Here is a 19,455-nt window from a genome sequence, read left to right as displayed (position 1 = left end):
ATTTCAAGTTGCACAACATGCCAGGAGTTATATATTTGGAGTTGGAGTTTCATTAGAACTGACGTTTGTATACATCCCTGATCATTGCAAGCTGGATAAGGAATTGCTGCAGTGACAGATATAAACTAATACATTAAAACTAACTGCTGGCTTATGCAGCAGACAAGTTAGTGGCTGCACTTAAACTGGGACCTACATTCTTCCAAGTAGTGTACAGGGGAGGGAGAGCAGCCACTGTTCTTTCTCTGAGAGGGAGGACAGGTTGTGCATAACACTCCTGCCCGTAAATGGAAAATTTTAACCAACTCTAGAGGACTGGTTTTTCCATAGAGAAGGAGAAGGATAGGAGGAACTTTTGGACATCATGCAGATGGAGGTGTTGGAGAATGCAAGACCGACCATGGGAAGACATCGAAACAAATGGTTGAAAGTAGCCCTCTTTATTTCTGTGGCTGTAGCTGTGGCTCTCGGTATTGTTCTGATACTGGGTGAGTGTGCATTTTCCAACTCTGCTCAAGCTTGTGTTGTAAGTTTCCAAAGGTTCAAAATGATGTTGTAATTTTTGCACAGGGGTTTATAGCCAATAGACAATAGGTGCAGGAGTAGGCCATTCGGCCCTTCGAGCCATTCAATGATCATGGCTGATCATCCACAATCAGTACCCCGTTCCTGCCTTCTCCCCATATTCCCTGACTCCGCTATCTTTAAGAGCTCTATCTGACTTAAGAACAGCACTGTCAACAATAGAGAAAGGGGTTCAAACTGATGTTGTAATTTTTACATAGGAGTTTAAGAACAGCATTGTCATCAACAGAGAGAGCTCTTCTACGTTTTGAAAATCTGCATGGGTTGGAGTTGGGTCCATATATGAAATCTGGGTATAATGCCTGTTGTGTCATAAAATTATCTCCAAATGGAGTGATAAATAACCATTTTGGGTCTCATGCCATTTGTGGCAATTCAGCTCCTGAATCAGTAGACTGTAGGTCCCGTCTAACTCAGGCCAGGTTGAGACACCTATGCTATGCTGATATTGGAAAGGGCTGTGTCTCATAAGAGGTGGATGCAAAGAAATCCCAGAGCAGGGTTCAGACAAGAGCAGGGTATATCTATCTAAGGTCAATAATTATGCCAAGCAGCATCAGTAATCTGGCTCCTGTTCTCATTTATCTCAGTATCATTGCTTTGTGCTCACCTTGAGCCACCATCAACCTCCTGTTATTTTAAAAAATAATTAAAGTGCAAACACGAGGAAATCTGCAGATGCTGGAAATTCAAACAACACACACAAAATGCTGGTGGAACCAGCATTTCAGTCCTGACGAAAGGTCTCGGCCTGAAACGTTGACAGCGCTTCTCCCTACAGATGCTGCCTGGCCTGCTGTGTTCCACCAACATCTTGTGTGTGTTGTTGTTATGATTAAAGTGCAGTTGGTTTTGGACCTTTTGCCATTTTTTGTCTGCTTCTCACTTTACTGGACTAGTCAGCGTCTGCCCTCCTTCCCCATGTGCCCTCTTTCTCTGGGCACCAGTCTCTGCCTTGCCTTCCTTGCATGCCCCTTGCATCCCCCCCCCTGGCTGTTCCTGTGTGTGGGGGACCCGGTGACTGAGATGGCCTGGCCCAATGCTGCTGGTGATCTCTGCAGGGCTGTTCTGGAGAATTTCCCTGTGGTATGAGCGCAGCACTTCCTCAGAAGATTCTTTATGCTCACACCCAGAAGATCAGGGTGGGAATGGCAAGGGCACCACACTCAATCCCACCCACCCTCCCCGGGAAAGGTGGAAAAATGGATTCAAAATTAACTTGATAATGGGAAATGGAGGATGATGGTGGAGACCTCTTTTTGTACTTGAAAGTTCGTGCTCAGAAATTAATGATGGGTACTTTACCGATTGTCAAATGCAATCATGATTTGAATGTGAGAGCCAACTTGCAGTTGACACAGAGTCTGGTTATGCTGGTTGTGGTGTTGATAATGAGGAGGATGGGTCGTCATAAAGTACAGAATGATATTGGTGAGCTGGGTTGAGCAATGACAGATAGAACCAAATTCTGATAGTGGAAGGTGATGAATTTTTAGGAGGTAGAATAAGGTTGGACCGTGACCAAGAATGTTTGGGTCTTAGATCGTTTTGGGGAATAGAGGAATTTGGTGTACAAAGTTCATGGATCCCTAATAGTGGCAGCCCAAGTTGATGAGGTGAAGAGGCATTTGGGATACTGACTGTTATTAGCAGGGGCAGTGAATATAAAAGTATGTAGGTCATGGTACAACTTCATGAAACAATGGTTAGGCCACAGCTGCAGTGCTTGCCAGTGCTTTAGGAAGATTTAACTTCACTGGAGAGGCTGCAATGGAGATTTACTGGGATGTTGCCTGTGATGGAGTTTTTCCAGGTATGGGGAGAGACTGAATAGGCTGGGTTTGTATTCCTTGAAACAGAAGGCTGAAGGTGGGAGTGAGGAGAAAACCTGAAAGATGTACTGTATTATGAGAGACATGTATGATGCTGAGATAAGTCCTAGGATATCCAGGGACACATCATCAGTGACACAGCCTGGGCTCATCGGGTGTTCCGGGTCTTTCAACAGCAGACACTCTTGCCTAGGTGACCCAGCCAGGGTTGATCAGGCCCTGGCTTGTGTCCCAGCAGCAGTGGTCCACCCTTTGATCCACAGCCATCTGGAGGCTCGTTCAGCAGCCTCTCTGACAGTCCTGATGGCTCTTTTCTTTGCAGCTCCGTAAAGGTTAGTGAGAAACTTCTTCCCATAATGGAGACATCTAAAAGCAGAAAGCACAGGCTGAATGTAGGGAGTGAGCAGGTTTTGAGGGGATCTGAGGAATTTATTTCCAGACCTGGGTTCTGGGGATGTTGCTGTGGAGGGTTGTGCAGCCTGGTGTGGAAATGGAAGTCTGGTTAATGACCAGAAGGGTTGCTCCACAAGACACTTGTCAGTCTGGACAGCCTGAGTGATGAGGCTTTCCCAAGTAGACGGCTTATCTTCCAAGCCCTCCAAGATGCTGCAGTAGTAATGGGTCACTGGACTTACATGCTGCCGTGGCCCTTCACTGTGACGGTCCTGAATTCCATGGTGTAATCCAAGGCTTGATGCGGGGTAAATATCTGATCTACTGCCTCCCTTCTGCTTCCCAAATGGTCAAAAACCCAGTGCATCTCAGTGGTGAAATCATCAAAATTTATTGCAAATGCGGGTCTTATTGTCCCAATTAGCAGCATCCCAGGTCAGAGCTCATCCAGCCAAGAGAGAGATGAAGAAGGCAACCTTGGCTCAGTCCATAGAGTTCAGAGATGGCAGGCCCTCGAAGTGTAAGGTGCACTGGGACAGATAGTTGCAGCACTAGGCTGGGGATTCATTGGAGTATTCGGGCACTGAACTCCAGGGCTCCGAGGAGGAGCTTGGCTGGTGTGCTGTATCAGGACAGAGAGCTGGTTGAGAGTGGTGAGTAGCTAGTCAGTGGTTTCCTTCTGCCTCTGGATGTGTTAATGGACAAGTTCCTTTAGGCAAGCAAACACTTCTGGGTGAATTGCTGCTTCACTCGTCCTGTCAGGAGGCTTGACCCAAAAGCAGAGCAGTGAAAATGATTTAGCAGTGAGCAATAAGCTTAAGAGTAAACTGCACAATAATAAACCACAAGGGCCACAAAAAGAAAGAGGGAACAGGTACTAAATACCACAGGCAACAAAGTAACTGAAGGCTAGGAGCAAACACGAGGAAATCTGCAGATGCTGGAAATTCAAACAACAACACACACAAAATGCTGGAAGAACACAGCAGGCTAGGCAGCATCTATAGGGAGAAGCGCTGTCGACGTTTCGGGCCGAGACCCGAAAACGTCTCGGCCCGAAACGTCGACAGCACTTCTCCCTATAGATGCTGCCTAGCCTGCTGTGTTCTACCAGCATTTTGTGTGTGTTGAAGGCTAGGAGCAACTGGTTGAGGCTGGTTGTTTTGAAGAGTGAATAAAAGCTGTGTTCGAGAGCAGGGTTTCAATAGGCTGCAGGTGATGAGTTGGAAATAAGGTGCAGGTGATTCCTGTTAGCTGAAATGAGACTGGGAGGTGGTTGCTTGTGCAGGTCTGACAACAGAAGGTGTTTGGAACACACTGCCAGAGAAGACGGTGAAGGCAGAGACTCTATTGACATTTATAAAGTATCTGGATAAGCATTTGAACTGCCAAGGCATAGGAGGCTATGGAGAAGTGCTAGTATATGCGATTAGTGAAGATGACATGGGCAGAGAGTGCTAAAGAATTGCTTTCTGTGGAGTATGACACAGTGATTGCATCCACAGATTTTTCTCCATCGTTTTTGCTTGTTGAATTCACAGATTTGTCAAAGAGTAATTACCTTCTGTAAAATGCATCGACTTAGTTTTATTATGTTAAGTTTGTTGGCATGGCTAGGTATTTCATCCTGAATATAGACACTAGCGCCTTTCCAGTGACAGATGTTGGTAAGCTAACAGGCCTGAAGTTATCCACATCCTCCATTCATGAACAATGGAGTCACACTTGCAGCTTCTCAGTCCTCTGCAACTCCAAAATCTTAACCAATGGCTCCAGCATCACTACAGCCAATTTCTTTTAAACCTTCATATGTGGCCATCAGAGCCCAGTGTCTTGACTGACTTTAGTCCAATTAATTTTTCCAATATCCTATTATTTATGATTGCAATTATCACAAGTTCTTTCTACCCATCAGAAACCTGTAGGATATTAGCAGTGGATTACTGATGCAAAATATTGATTTATTTGCCGTTTCTTCATTTCATGTTTTAATTTCCCAGTCTCACGCTCCAAAAGCCCTACACTTACCCTGGCTAACCTTTTTCATTTTATTTATAAGAAAGTGCTTGCTGTTTGTTTTCCTAATACTGTACTTCCCAGTTTTCTCTCATATTTAAAAAAGATTTTATTAACATTTGAGTCTCTTGCTGCTGGCTCTTCAAAATCCCTAGTCCTCTTGTCGAACACTAGCTCTTGTTAATTATATGCTCTAGTCTTTGATTTACTCTTTTCCTTGACTTTCATTTTCAATCACAAATTCTTTTGCAATCCTTTTTATCGAATTCAGATAAATTTCTGCTGTATTATGAACTAGCTGTTTAAATGTCTGCTCTGCCCGTTCACTTAACCTATCCCTAAGTTTATTACCCAGCTCACTCCAGCCAACTACCCCTTCAGACTATTGTAACTGCTGTTGTTTGAGGACATTGAGTGTATCCAGAATTACAACACATTGTGATCACTGCTCCTGGGAGAATCCTTAACCACAGGTTTTTCATTAATCTTGCCTCATTATGCATGACAAACCTTAAACAGAGTGTGGGTAAGGTCTGTAATTTACTGCTCTGAAGAATAAATTCCTCCTCTTCTGCACCCACAACAGTTTGATTAGTCAAATGTAAAAACACATCTGAAACTTCTTACATGTCTTTACTGTTTCCCTGTTTGAGTGCTCCTTTAGAAAAGCCACATCTTGGGGGCCTATGGACTGCTCCCAGTGTTGTGGTTTTTCGTGCTTTACAAATGACCAGGAGACGCAGAAGATTCTTCAAGAAGGGTTAAACTTTAATTTGCAAATCAAAGCTGAGACAGTCATTGAGCTAGTCGCTGATTGTCTCCCGATTCTCGGACACAGCAGCTTTTTAAAGCAATCCCCTGGTTTAGTTGCATTAACATATCCAAGCGGTCTATAGGTGCATATCACAAGTACATCCGCCACTATTGTTTTTACCTATTGACTTATTCATGTTCTAGTCTGACTACATAGCTTTAGTTACACAGCAGACAAGTTCAAAGCAAAACATCTCTTAGCTACCTTTTATTAACACATATTGTCGTCTACATTCAATTGGATACATGCAGAGCCCATAGCAAACTTCAAAGCTGACTACCTCTCATTAGCATATATTAACACACCATTGTCTTTTAGCATTCCACATAGTTTTTAGCATTAAGTTTTATACCCCATAATATTTTATACTCCAATACCAGCAGACCCGTCTTTCCCCTTTTCCTTAATTCCAAGCAGCCCAATTCCACATCACTGTCCAGTGTACTCAGCACTGCTGGGATTCTTCCCTTCATGAACAAAGCTATCTCACCCTCTTTACCTTTCTTCAAAACAAAATACACTACAGTCAAACTAAACCCTTTTTGAATATTGTTGGTCTATTATGTAACAGACCACATGCTGAGTCCTACAAACGTCACAAAGACAAAATCTAATATTAAATGAGTCTGTTGGGGGATAAATGTTGGCCGACACTAAAGAAAATACTGTGTTTTATCATTAACTGTCACAGGAACTGTTAACGTGAGTGTAGTAGGGACAGGCAGGGCCACGGATTTAACATCTCCTTCCATTTCAGAGTCTAATCTTCTCATACTGCAGGAGGAAGGATATATCCAGAAACTATAGCCAGTCAGTTTAATCTCTGTTGGAAAAGCTTTCAGAAACATTGATCTGGGACGGGATTTATAATCACCTGGAGGAATTGGAACTAATTTAGGCAAGCCAGGGTGGATTTTGTAAAGGGCAAGTTAGGTATTGATAGAATTAGATAACAAGTAGATTTGATGAGGGATGTACGGTCAATGTGGTGCTTCATAACTGGTCAATGTTGAAGCACAGGTTGAAGAGGAAACTGTAAACACGGATACAAAGTTGGTTACGTAACAGACACAGAGGGCTGTGGTGAAATGTTGTTTGTCAGACTGGAGGACGGTGTACAGTGTTGCCTCCACTCTTTGCATTGAGGCTGATGCTTTATCTGACAGACTTGGGGGAGAATGCCACAACTTCTAAATTTGTGGATGACACAAGACTCAACAGTACAGTGAACTGGGAAGAGGCTGGTGACAAAGCGCAACTGGACATGAACAGACTGGTAGAAGGGGCAGACGTATGGCAGATGGAGTTGAGTGCGGAGAAATGAGAAGTGATGCACTTTGGTAGGAAGAATTAGTTGCGTAAAGGATACTTTCTGAACGAGGTGCAGGAACTGAAGAAATGAGTGTATATGTACACTAGTCACTGAAGGTGGAGAGGCTGGTTGAGAAAGTAATTAATCACACATAAACAGTTCTGGACTTTATCTAAAGAAGTTTAGAGTATAAAAGCAGGGAAGTCATGCAGAACCTTTATTAAAAACAATTGTCTTCAACTGGTTTCACATTATAGGAAGGATGAGGTGGCTTTGAAAAGGTCTAGAGTAGAATGGTCCCGGGGTGGGGGACCACATCTGTGAAGATAGGTTGGAAGTTGAGGGAGAGTTTTGTTTGGAGTAGAAAAGGCAGAGGGGGAGTGTGATATACGTCTAAAATGATAGAGTGAAGGAGCAAAAACCTCCACCAGCAGCGTGAGATTGGAACTGGAATGCACTGTCTGCAGTTTACTGTAGATATATGTACAGAGGTGCAGTGAAAACTTTGTTCTGCATGCAGTCATTTCAGATCATTTGATTACATCAGTGCATTGAGATAGTGCAAGGGAAAGCAAGAAGAGAATGCAAAATTACAGAGACAGAAAAAGTGCAGTGCAGGCACAAGACCACAACCAGGCCGACTGTGAGTCAAGAGTGCGTCTTTTTGTATTGGCGACCATTCAACGGCAGAACAGAAGCTGTTCTTCAGCCTTTACCTTCTGTCTGATGGGAAATTGGAGAAGAGAGGATGTGCAGGGTGGGATTACCTGGCTGTTTTACTGAGGCAGCAAGAAGCGTAGACAGAGTCCAGGGAGGGGAGGCTGGTTCCTGTGATGTGCTGAGCTGTGCCCACAACTCTCTGCTGTTCCTTATGGTTACGTACTGAGCAGTGGGGGGGAGGCAGCTTCCACTGTGGCCTGCAAAAGGGAACAGAATGGATATATGGTGAAGAAAAGTTCTGCGAGGCTGTGAAGAAGGGGGCTGGTGGATGTAGTGGGCTGAATGGTCTCTTCCGTGTGATCGTTTTATGATTGTGTAACTAAATAGGACATAGGTCTGGAGGTAAAAGTGCTATATTGACATTGAGCCGCAGGTTTTTCAGAATGAGGTCCATTTCAACAATGCTCTAATGGGCATCAATGCCACTCATTACTCACACACTCCAAATTGGAACATGCTGCTTCCAAACTTCCATTTCTCCACATCCATCTTAATTGGGAAGACAGCCAAACTACAAGAGAAAAAGGATCTGCACTTGGAGCAGCTATGGCTATGCTCTTAGTCCTGTGTCAGGTTGTTTGTGCCAGACACTGAGGGAGGGACAACCGAGTGTTGTTTAAAAACAAGCTGCTGGCACAGTAGATGTTCAGCACAGGGGTAAAATGAACAGAGTCGCTACTCACAGCCCAGTGACTCAGGGTCTGTCTTGGTCTTGGGTGCTGTTGGTGTGAACTTTGCACATGCCCCTTGTGTCCATGTGACTTCCACCCTGGGGTCCTGCTTTTCTTCCGCATCCCAAAGACACGCAGGTGGGTGGGTTAATTGGCCCTGATGGAGTTGGTGTGCGAGGGAAGGGTTTGCAGTGAAATGGGTGGGGGACTGGGGTTTGATGGAATGGGCTCTGAAGCAGTGGTCTGCTATGTTCTACGAGAATCCGCTGTTCGTACCTGGTCTGGTGTACAGGTGACTCCAGACCCACCTAGCCGGCTGCTCCCTCAGTGTAGAGGCAAATAGGAATGAACAATAAATGCTGGGATCACTAGTGATATCCACATCCTGTCAGTAAATAACACAAAGCAATAAGTTTAAATAAAAAAGATGTGCTGAGATATATTATCAGGTTTCTGCTCATTTAAATACAGTGAAACTTGGAGTCATAGTATTGTACAGCACAGATACGGTCCTACAACCCAAAATGACCTTGTTGACCATGTGCCAGTGTTAGGCCCATTTCCCTATAAACCTTTGGTAAACTCCCCACCCTTCTGTAAGGTCACCCCCTCACTCTCCTACATTCCAGGGAAAAAAACGTCCCAAAATACTATCTGTTGTGTCCTGCAACTCCAAAGCGTAAAGTTAATTGAAAGAAAAACACAAAATTGGGATACTTATGTACATTCTTAGTTTTAGCGAGACTTGCACTTGAGAGGTGGTGATGTGATGACATATGCCGTTTACATACTTTTACTTATAACCCACAATGCTTATTTAAATAACAAGGAATATATTTATAATATTACTCAAATGTTACTGAAATATTAAATACACAACACCCCTCCCTGCTTAGCAACAAACTCCAGCTAAATACAGAATGCATCTCAACTCAAATCAGCAAAGTTTTGCTCTCCAGTGGCCCCCTCCCCTCCCCCCCCCCCAGTTCATATTGGTCACATTCATCTTTCTGTGGTTTCTTTCGCATTGCAGATTGGCAGGTTGGGGGTTGGGATTTGATGTCCTCGTTGCCATTTTCTGGGGGGGGGGAGGCAATCTGTTAGTTTTTTCTGCGAGGGAGGAGTTCAATGTTCTTGTTGGTGTTTTTCTGTGTGGGCGATCTGTTAATCTTTGTGTGAGAGAAGGTGTTGGGGGCTTGGCTTTGCGAGTTTTTGTTTCCCTTTCTCATGTGTGTGAAGGGACCCAAGGCTTGTCTTTGTTTCATGGCTATCTGGAGAACACAGATCCCAGAGTTGTATTTTGCATACATTTTTTGATAATAAAGTAACTTTAAACTTCTATCACTCATAACATGTGAGCTGACTGCAGCTATACCCTACGGCAGGGCAGCACAGGCCAACTTCACGAAACAATGTGGATTATATTGTCTGATGTCAGCATTTCTTTTGTCTTTTGGAAAGCCACCTCACACTGTTTCGTCCATTGCCATTTGTTCCCGATCTGTAGTAATGAGTTCACGGAGTGGAGCACAGTAGCCAGGTTTGGCAGGAACCTATTAAAGTAATTGACAAATCCTAAAAAGGACTGCAACAGTGACAGATTCTTTGGCTTTGGGGCATGGACCACTGCTTGAATTTTCCCAGCACACTTGTGTAATCCTTGTGTGTTAATGGTGTGACCGTAGTAAGTGATGCTTGTTTTAAAGAATTTGCACTTGTTGTGCCATGCTCTGAGCCCATAATCTTCTAATTTTTTATCACTGTCTTGAGATTTTGGAGATGTTTTGTGCCATCCTTGCTGGAAACAATGATGTCATCCAGGTAACACTGTGTGTCTAGGCAGTATGGAGCACTTGGTCCAGAGTGCAGGTGCAGATGCTACTCCAAAAGTAAGCCTATTACAGTGATAAAGCCTTTTGTGAGTGTTTATAGTGAGAAATATTTTGGACTCTTCTTCCATCTACATCTGTAAGCAGGCCTCAGTTAAGTGCAATTTGCTGAAGAAAGGTTTGCAAATGTATTTTCTATCCTGAACAGAGGATATTGATCTGCTCTCAGTATTGGGTTGACAGTGACCTTAAAATCACCACAGATCCTGACAGACCCAGTCTTCTTGGCTCCTGGGAACAAAACTTGGGTGTGGCATTTTTATTTAACACTATTTTATCCTTCATATGTTTTGAGTTTTCCAATGCCATCTTTGAACACTGATGTGGCATCGTCCAGTACCTTTCTGAATTCACTTTCAGTTGACTATTGCAGGGGACGTGACAAGGAAATGGGGATGGATCTCCAATCAAGTTGCAGTTGTCTGAGCCAGTCATGACCCCACAATGCTGGCCCTCCTGTTTTCACCACATACAAGAGTCAGTGTGGCTTGTTGGTCGTTGCATTTCACTGCTAGGAATGTCATTCCCACAGGAGTTATCTTCTTTTCCTGTATGGTTCTTAGTTGGATATCTGCAGGCTTCAGTTCAGTATCTTTGAAATGCCATTCAAACTCATTGGTGAAATGACTGAAAGAGCCAAGCCAGTGTCCAATTCCAATTTAATTAATTTGCTGTTCTCTTCTTGTCCAAGCCAGTTTGCTTGTCTCTTGTTAGTTTTCACATTGTAAGCCATAAGGCTACCCAGTCCTATGTCAGTATCATTACTATCAGAATTTTCAACAACAATTCAGATTAGTGATCATTTTGAAACTGCAACTTTACTTTTTATCTTTTTCTTTTCCTGGTGCAGTCCACTTATTTTTGTCCACCTGACATGCTCTTTGTATGTAAGGGCAAAAGGACCCAAATGGCTGTTGTCTACAGGCCACCAAACAGTAGCATGGATATTGGGTGCAAGTTGAATAGGGAGTTAACATTGGCATGTGGCAAAGGTAATGTCGCAGTAGTTATGGGGGATTTCAACATGCAGGTGAACTGGGAGAATCAGGTTGGTGCTGGACCACAGGATAGGGAGTTTGTAGAGTGCCTACGGGATGCATTCTTGGAACAACTTGTACGAGAGCCGACCAGGGACAAGACTATTCTGGATTTAGTGTTATGTAATGAACAGGATTTGATAAGCGATCTCGCAGTAAAGGAGCCATTAAGAGGTAGTGATCACAATATGATAAGCTTTTATCTGCAATTTGAGAAGGATAAGGGCAGCTCAGAGGTGTCAGTGTTGCAGATGAACAGGGGAAACTATGGAGCCATGAGGGAGGAGCTGGCCAAAGTTGACTGGACGGATAGCCTAGCAGAAAAGACAGTGGAACAGCAATGGCAGGTATTCTTGGGAATAATGCACAAGGTGCAAAATCAGTTCATCCCCCAGAGAAGGAAGGATTCAAAGGGGGAAAGGGGCCTCAGTGGTTGACAAAGGAAGTCAGAGACTGCATAGCATTAAAAAAAAGGAAATATGACAGAGCTAAGGTGAGTGGGAGGACAGATGATTGGGAAGTTTTTAAGGAACACCAGAACTTAGCTAAAAAGACAATACGGGGAGAAAAAATGAGGTATGAACGCAAGTTGCCAGGAATATAAAGGAAGATAGCAAAAGCTTTTTTAGGTATGTGAAGAGAAAGAAGATAGTTAAGAACAATGTTGGGCCCTTGAAGAATGAATTGGGTGAAATTGTTAAGGGAAACAGAGAAATGGCAGAAGAAGTTAATGAGTACTTTAGATCTGTTTTCACTAAGGAAGACACAAGCAATCTCCCAGATGTATGGATGGGCCAAGGACATAGGGTAACAGAGGAAATGAAACAGATTGACATTCGGAAGGAAACGGTGATGAGAAGACTGATGGGACTGAAGGCTGACAAATCCCCAGGTCCAGATGGTCTGCACCCTAGGGTACTAAAGGAGGTGGCCCTGGAAATTGCGGATGCATTGGTAATCATTTTCCAATGTTCCTTAGATTCAGGATCAGTTCCTGAGGATTGGAGAATGGCTAATGTTATCCCACTTTTTAAGAAAGGAGGGAGGGAGAAAACAGAGAACTATCGACCTGTCAGCCTGACATCGGTGGTGGGAAAGATGCTAGAGTCCATTATTAAGGATGAAATAGTGGCATATCTAGATAGCAGTGATAGGATTGGGCCGAGCCAGCATGGATTTACCAAGGGTAAATCATGCTTGACTAATCTGTTGGAATTTTTCGAGGATGTAACCAGGAAGTTAGATGGGGGAGATCCAGTAGATGTAGTGTACCTCGATTTTCAGAAGGCATTTGATAAGGTCCCACATAGGAGATAGGTGGGTAAAATCAAAGCTCATGGCATTGAGGGGAAGACATTGACATGGATAGAAAACTGGTTGGCAGATAGAAAGCAAAGGGTAGCGGTGAATGGGTGTTTCTCGGAATGGCAGGTGGTGACTAGTGGGGTGCCACAGGGCTCGGTATTGGGACCACAGCTGTTTACAATTTACGTCAACGATTTAGATGAAGGCATTGAGAATAACATCAGCAAATTTGCTGATGATACTAAGCTGGGTGGCAGCGTGACATGTGATGAGGATGTTAGGAGAATTCAGGGTGACTTGGATAGGCTGGGTGAGTGGGCAGATACTTGGCAGATGGTGTTTAATGTGAATAAGTGTGAGGTTATCCACTTTGGGAGTAAGAACAGGAACGCAGATTATTATCTGAACGGTGTAGAGTTAGGTAAGGGAGAAATACAAAGAGATCTAGGAGTCCTTGTTCATCAGTCACTGAAGGTGAATGAGCAAGTGCAGCAGGCAGTGAAGAAGGCTAATGGAATGTTGGCCTTTATTACAAAGGGAATTGAGTACAAGAGCAAGGAAATCCTCTTGCATTTGTACAGAGCCCTGGTGAGACCACACCTGGAGTATTGTGTACAGTTTTGGTCTCCAGGGTTAAGTAAGGACATCCTGGCTGTAGAAGTGCAGCGTAGATTCACGAGGTTAATTCCTGGGATGTCTGGACTGTCTTGCGCAGAGAGGTTAGAGAGACTGGGCTTGTACACGCTGGAATTAAGGAGATTGAGAGGGGATCTGATTGCAACATATAAGATTATTAAGGGATTGGACAAGATAGAGGCAGGAAATATGTTCCAGATGCTGGGAGAGTCCAGTACCAGAGGGCATGGTTTGAGAATAAGGGGTAGGTCATTTAGGACAGAGTTAAGGAAAAACTTCTTCTCCCAGAGAGTTGTGGGGGTCTGGAATGCACTGCCTCGGAAGGTAGTGGAGGCCAATTCTCTGGATGCTTTCAAGAAGGAGCTAGATAGGTATCTTATGGATAGGGGAATCAAGGGATATGGAGAAGGCAGAAACCGGGTATTGATAGTAGATGATCAGCCATGATCTCAAAATGGCGGTGCAGGCTCAAAGGGCCGAATGGTCTACTTCTGCACCTATTGTCTGTTGTATGTGACCTACTTTGCTGCATTTTCTGCAAGTTTCACCTTTAAACCTGCATTGGATTGAATTCACTATTTCTTACATCCTTCACATACATGAGGAGTAAAAATCTTTGTTATGTCTCTGTCTAAATGTGCAATCATAGTAATTTATAATAAATAGAACAGTCAATAGAGCATAGAAATACACTCACATAAGCATGAGTTAATCAGCCTGATGGCCTGGTGGAAGAAGCTGTCCCGGAGCCTGTTGGTCCTGACTTTCATACCACTTCCTGGATGGGAGCAGCTGGAATAGATTATGATTGGGGTGATTCAGGTCCCCAATAATCCTACAGGCCCTTTTTACATACCTGTCCTTGTAAATGTCCTGAATCCTGGGAAGTTCACAACTGCAGATGTGTTGGGCTGTCCGTACCACTCTCTGCAGAGTCCTGTGATTGAGGGAGGTACAGTCCCCATACCAGGCAGTGATGCAGCCAGTCAGGATGTTCTCAATTGTGCCCCTGTAGAAAGTTCTTAGGATTTGGGGGCCCATACCAAACTTCCTCAACCATCTGCGGTGAAAGAGGCACTGTTGTCCCTTTTCACCAGACAGTTGGTGTGTACAGACCACGTGAGGTCCTCGGTGATGTGGATGTTGAGGAACTTAAAGCTGTTTACACTCTCAACCCCAGATCCATTGATGTCTATAGGGGTTAGCCCGTCTCCATTCCTCCTGTAATCCACAACCAGCTCCTTTGTTTTTGTGACATTGAGGGAGAGGTTGTTTTCTTGACACCACTGTGTCAGAGAGATGACTTCTTCCCCGTAGGCCACCTCGTTATTGTTTGAGATACGGCCAAACAATATAGTGCCATTGACATATTTAATTAGCAGATTAGAGCTGTGGGTGGCGATACAGTCAGGGTATGCAGGGAGTAAAGGAGGTGACTCAGTACACAGCCCTGAGGGGCTTCTGTATTGAGAGTCAGAGGGGTGGAGGTGAGGGAGCCCACTCGTACCACCTACTGGCGATCTGACAAGAAGTCCAGGATCCAGTTGCACAAAGAAGGGTCAAGGCCTTGACCCTGAGACTCCTGTCGAGCCTGGAGGGAATTATGGTGTTGAATGCTGAACTGTAGTCCAAGAACAGCATTCTCACATAAGCATCCTTCTCCTCGAGATGTGTGAGGGCGGTGTGTAAAGTAGTGGAACTGCATTGTCTGTTTGGCGTATGTGAGCCCCTGCCACAGTGTATCACTATTTGTTTGGCCAGGCGGGTTTCTGTTTAGAAGGTGCAATTTTGTTCACACTCACTTTCATTCCTGACTGCAATTCAATGGTTGGCCTGCTCTTTCCATTGATACAGTGATTTCAACTGCTCTGTTAAACATGAGCTGTGCTTCAGGAAGGAGTCATTTATGAATGCTTTCTTGTAAGATCTCACAAACTAAATGATCTCTCAGTGCATCATTAAGCCCATTACCCAACTGAAAATGCTCAGATAATCTCTTCAGATAGTCAGATAGTCGATGTCTCCAGAAGACACGGTACATCATTAAAGACCCCTCACACCCTCTCCATAAACTGTTTGTTCTTCTGCCATCAGGTAAACGTTACAGGAGCATCAAAACTAAAACCACAAGGCTACTAAACAGCTTCCTCTCACAGGCAGTCAGACTGCTAAATAGCTGCTCTACCTGAATCTGCTTTGGTCACTCTTAACTTGCACTGGACACTTATAACTTGTTTTTAACTGACATGTGGCTATTGTGTTTTACCATTTATTGTTATGTTTATTATTTAGTGTTGCGTTTGTTATGTTATGATTGCACTGCCCCTGGGAAACGCTGTCTCATTCTGCCCTGCAGAGCTGATGTACGGTTAGAATGACAATAAAGTTTTTGAATCTTGAAATCTTTTTGAATCTTCAGTTCAGCCAAGTAAGCTGAAATGGACTCTCCTTCCTTTTGATTCTTATTACAAAACCTAAAGCACTCTGCAATCAGCAATGTTTCTGGTTCTAAATGTCCCTGTGTTACTTTCATGATATCAGCAAAGCTCTTTTCTGTTGATTTGGTTGGAGCAATCAAACTTTGAAGCAAACTATATACCTTTAAACTGAACACACTCAGCAAAGTTGACATTTGCTTTTCATTAGCTGTTTAATTTGCTTCAAAATACAGCTCAATTTGCTCAGTATACAATATCCAGGTATCTCTTGTGCAAATGAACGCATCTATTTTTCCAATGTAGCAAGCCATTTCTGCATTTTTTTACATTTATTTCATTTTTCAATCTTTTTATTGATTTTCCAGTAAAAAATATACAAATCAGAGGAAAAGTTTAGCAAACAGATAATACAAAAGACGTATAAACAGCGGTAAAGAAAAGTATATATTATCAAAATCAGATAGGTATAATGTTACGCTGTTATATATACAATATAATCAAGAAACCACAACTCCTCTTAACAAATCGTAAAAAAAAGATTGGAAAATTTTATTTAATAAAAGGAAAAAAAACCCACTAAACTAAATTGGAACAAAAAAAATTTAAAAAAAAGAAGCAAAAAGAAAGATCGGGCAGTCCATTTGAAGATAAAATTAGAAGAAAAAGAAAGAGAGAAAACATCCTTCCAGTCACCTCCGAACCTTCACGGATAAGGATTTTCCCTAAAGAGAATAAAGAAAAATAAATAAATAAAAATAAATTCAATCTTGAAAATATTGAATAAAGGGTCGCCAGACTTGCTCAAAATTAAAAGATGTATCAAACGTCCAGCTTCTAGTTTTCTCCAAGCTTAAACATGACATAATGGAGGAGAGCCAATAAAAAAACAGTAGGCGGATTAGTATCTTTCCAGTATAACAAGATAGCTCTCCTGGCCAGTAATGTTGAAAAGGCTATCACATGTGGAGCGGAAGCAGACACTCTGCCTACTTCCTCTGGAATAATCCCAAAAATTGCCATAAGTGAATTGGGTTGAACATCCACATCTATAACTTTAGATATTATTGTAAACATATCCTCCAAAAATTATTTAAGCTTACAGAAGACCAAAACATATGAGTTAGAGTAGCCACCTCTACATTACATCTGTCACAAATAGGGCTTATATTAGGAAACATATGTGCCAATTTATCTTTGGACATATGGGCCCTGTGTACTATCTTAAACTGAATTAACGAATAGCGTGCACAGATAGATGAATTATTAACTAGATAATAAATTTTACTCCATTGATCATCTGAAAGTGAATGTTGAAGTTCTATTTCCCAACTGTGTTGAACCCTATCATTAGGCAACATGCGAGCATTCATTAACTGTTTATAAATGTAGCTATTAATTGTTTTTGAAAAGGTTTAACCTGAAAAATAGCATGAGCCAAATTTGAAGAGTAGGCCAAAGGATAATTCGATAGAAAATCACGTAAAAAATTCCTAACCTGTAAGTATCTTAAAAAAATGTGTATTAGAGATGTCATATTTATCCATTAACTGGGAAAAAGACATTAAACAGTCTTGTAAAAACAAATCTAAAAAAGTTTTTATTCCTTAGTTTTCCATGTTAAAAAAGCCTTATCCAGAGTTGATGGTTTAAAAAAAATTAGAATAAATATTACTAGAGAGTAGAAAATAATTTAATTCAAAAAATCTATGAAACTGAAACCAGATTTTTAAAGTATGTTTAACAATAGGGTTGAGAGCTTGTCTACCTATTCTGGAGAGCGAAAACGGAAGAGGAGCTCCTAATAAAGAAGCTAAAGAATACCCCGTTACCGAATTTTCATCCAAATGTAACCATGAAGGCTGATCCTGGTTATCTATATCATAAATCCAAAAAGTAATATAACGAATATTGATTGCCCAATAATAAAATCTAAAGTTCGGTAAGACCAGTCCTCCATCTTCTTTTGATTTTTGCAATAAAAGTTTATTCACTCTAGAGCTTTTCCAAACATTATTCCAAAAGTTATTCCAAATGTAAGACAAAATCATAGACATAGAATAGTACAGCACATTACAGGCCCTTCAGTCCACAATGTTGTGCCGACCCTCAAACCCTGCCTCCCATATAACCCCCCCACCTTAAATTCCTCTATATACCTGTCTAGTAGTCTCTTAAATTTCACTAGTGTATCTGCCTCCACCACTGACTCAGGCAGTACATTCCACGCACCAACCACTCTCTGAGTGAAAAACCTTCCTCTAACATCCCCCTTGAACTTCCCTCCCCTTATCTTAAAGCCATGTCCTCTTGTACTGAGCAGTGGTGCCCTGGGGAAGAGGTGCTGGCTGTCCACTCTGTCTATTCCTCTTAATATCTTGTACACCTCTATCATGTCTCCTCTCATCCTCCTTCTCTCCAAAGAGTAAAGCCCTAGCTCCCTTAATCTCTGATCATAATCCATACTCTCTAAACCAGGCAGCATCCTGGTAAATCTCCTCTGTACCCTTTCCAATGCTTCCACATCCTTCCTATACTGAGGCGACCAGAACTGGTCACAGTACTCCAAGTGTGGCCTAACTAGAGTTTTATAGAGCTGCATCATTACATCGCGTCTCTTAAACTCTATACCTCGACTTATGAAAGCTAACACCCCATAAGCTTTCTTAACTACCCTATCTACCTGTGAGGCAACTTTCAGGGATCTGTGGACATGTACCCCCAGATCTCTCTGCTCCTCCACACTACCAAGTATCCTGCCATTTACTTTGTACTCTGCCTTGGAGTTTGTCCTTCCAAAGTGTACCACCTCACACTTCTCCGGGTTGAACTCCATCTGCCACTTCTCAGCCCACTTCTGCATCCTATCGATGTCTCTCTGCAATCTTCAACAATCCTCTACACTATCTACAACACCACCGATCTTTGTGTCGTCTGCAAACTTGCCAACCCACCCTTCTACCCCCACATCCAGATCGTTAATAAAAATCACAAAAAGTAGAGGTCCCAGAACAGATCCTTGTGGGACACCACTAGTCACAACCCTCCAATCTGAATGTACTCCCTCCACCACGGCCCTCTGCCTTCTGCAGGCAAGCCAATTCTGAATCCACCTGGCCAAACTTCCCTGGATCCCATGCCTTCTGACTTTCTGAATAAGCCTACCATGTGGAACCTTGTCAAATGCCTTACTAAAATCCATGTAGATCACATCTACTGCACTACACTCATCTATATGCCTGGTCACCTCCTCAAAGAACTCTATCAGGCTTGTTAGGCACGATCTGCCCTTCACAAAGCCATGCTGACTGTCCCTGATCAGACCACGATTCTCTAAATGCCCATAGATCCTATCTCTAAGAATCTTTTCCAACAGCTTTCCCACCACAGATGTAAGGCTCACTGGTCTGTAATTACCTGGACTATCCCTACTACCTTTTTTGAACAAGGGGACAACATTCGCCTCCCTCCAATCCTCCGGTACCATTCCTGTGGACAACAAGGACATAAAGATCCTAGCCAGAGGTTCAGCAATCTCTTCTCTTGCCTCGTGGAGCAGTTATGACATGGTGGTGTGATGATGTATGCCATTTATGTACTTTATATATAACCCATAATATATTATGTAAACAATAAAGAATGCCTAATTAATCAATATAGTTACAATATTATGTAAATATTACTGAAATATTAAATACACAATACTGTCCATCTTCTCCTTGTAACCCATTCCTCCCTGACCCAATAAGGAAATGGTGAGGGCAAGTACTGGAAGCTCAAGAAATCAATGTTCATGCTATCAGGTTGGAG

The 19,455-nt window shown here is 42.7% G+C and overlaps 1 protein-coding gene across 1 annotated transcript in view; it reads left to right on the top strand.

Moving 5' to 3' along the window:
- The first annotated feature begins 222 nt into the window (after positions 1–222).
- phex (phosphate regulating endopeptidase homolog, X-linked) overlaps positions 223–19,455 on the top strand; it is a 580,655-nt gene continuing 561,422 nt past the window's right edge. Inside the window, exon 1 of the mRNA XM_073046078.1 lies at positions 223–488. Coding sequence (XP_072902179.1) covers positions 365–488 — 124 coding nt within the window. The 5' untranslated portion in view covers positions 223–364. The remainder of the gene's footprint in view (positions 489–19,455) is intronic.

The sequence above is a fragment of the Hemitrygon akajei genome, chromosome 5, assembly GCF_048418815.1.
Source record: "Hemitrygon akajei chromosome 5, sHemAka1.3, whole genome shotgun sequence".
NCBI classification, from domain to species: Eukaryota; Metazoa; Chordata; class Chondrichthyes; order Myliobatiformes; family Dasyatidae; genus Hemitrygon; species Hemitrygon akajei.
Note: the sequence above shows the minus strand (reverse complement) of the source record. Positions and strands in the feature narration are given on the sequence as shown.